Below are 1,318 nucleotides of genomic sequence, written 5' to 3' on the forward strand. Positions count from 1 at the left end.
AGTGCATCAATATCAATCATCATTTATATATAATGACAATCAAAGCGAATATATCACATTTTATATCTAATGCTTTATTGAGTTTTACTGCTATTGTTGCTGCACTTTACCTCTTAGGCGAATACGCAATTCGTTTCGTATTTCTAACCGAAGATTATAATGATACTTCAAGACAACTTCCTTTAAAGTTGCAATTTCCTTTTGAAACTCAACAGTCGCCGATATTTGAACTTCTTGCTATAACAATATTTTTACATGTAATGCTACACGTATGCACGGTCGCTATTCTAAATGGATTGATCTTTACTTTGGTAATTTATATTTTATACATATTTGCCTGTGTGTTTTCTATTTATTTGTGTCTTAATGTCAAAGTAATTTATAACGCAATGTTATAACAACAAAATCTGTTATAACAAATTTTTTGTTTTTAATGTTGATTTTAGTCATATGGACTATGCCATTTCTGTTTATAAGAAATTTTAAAGTAAAATGCCATTATACAAACATTTAAAAAAAATTTATTAAAATGTAATATATTAAAGTATCTTATATCTATATATTCGAAATATTTATATACACTTTTTATGATAATAATTTTTTTTACATGTAATGACTGTAATTTTTATAAAACTTGAAGTATATTTTAGGTTCTACACGCAAGCGGACAAATTGATATAATATGTCAAGAGTTTAAAAATATTTCCAAAAACACTCTTCTTCATGGGTCCTTTGTATCTTCATTCGGTATATTAATTAAGAGGCATAATAAAATAATTTCATTTTCCAAGAACATCGAACAACTTTTCTCCTTCATCGCATTGATGCAAGTTGTGTGGAATACGTTAGTCATTTGCAGTATAGGATTTGTCTTCATAGTAGTAAGTAATAATAAATAAATACATGATTATTGGAATATTTATCTTCTTTATTATTTGTCAAACTAGTCTATACATAATGAAGCTGGTGTTTTCGTATTAGTGAAAACCCTTTTTGCTTATTGCGTCATAACGATTGAAGCTTTTGTCATTTGCTTTGCTGGAGAACATCTTAGCCTCAAGGTGCGTATTCAAAAGTTGTTAATCAAAAATATATTATTCTTTTACACAACATAATTGTGTTAGTTTTATAATAAAGATATATAATATTGTTTTCTAAGAAAAACATTTTAATGTGTTGCAATACGTATATAATGTCATTTAAGAAAATAAAATTTATAAATAATAACTTTTTTATTTTAAAAAAGTATTTCTTTATAATATATTGTAGTATTATATATATAAATATATATAATATATATATATATATATATATATAT

The 1,318-nt window shown here is 24.6% G+C and overlaps 1 protein-coding gene across 1 annotated transcript in view; it reads left to right on the forward strand.

Annotated features, from left to right (window-relative positions):
• The first annotated feature begins 824 nt into the window (after positions 1-824).
• Positions 825-1,318, forward strand: part of LOC105626483 (odorant receptor 22c-like) — a 5,426-nt gene continuing 4,932 nt past the window's right edge. The window contains exons 1-2 of the mRNA XM_012207784.1: positions 825-881; positions 948-1,061. Coding sequence (XP_012063174.1) covers positions 825-881; positions 948-1,061 — 171 coding nt within the window. The remainder of the gene's footprint in view (positions 882-947; positions 1,062-1,318) is intronic.

Source organism: Atta cephalotes (assembly GCF_000143395.1).
Source record: "Atta cephalotes unplaced genomic scaffold scaffold00005, whole genome shotgun sequence".
NCBI classification, from domain to species: domain Eukaryota; kingdom Metazoa; phylum Arthropoda; class Insecta; order Hymenoptera; family Formicidae; genus Atta; species Atta cephalotes.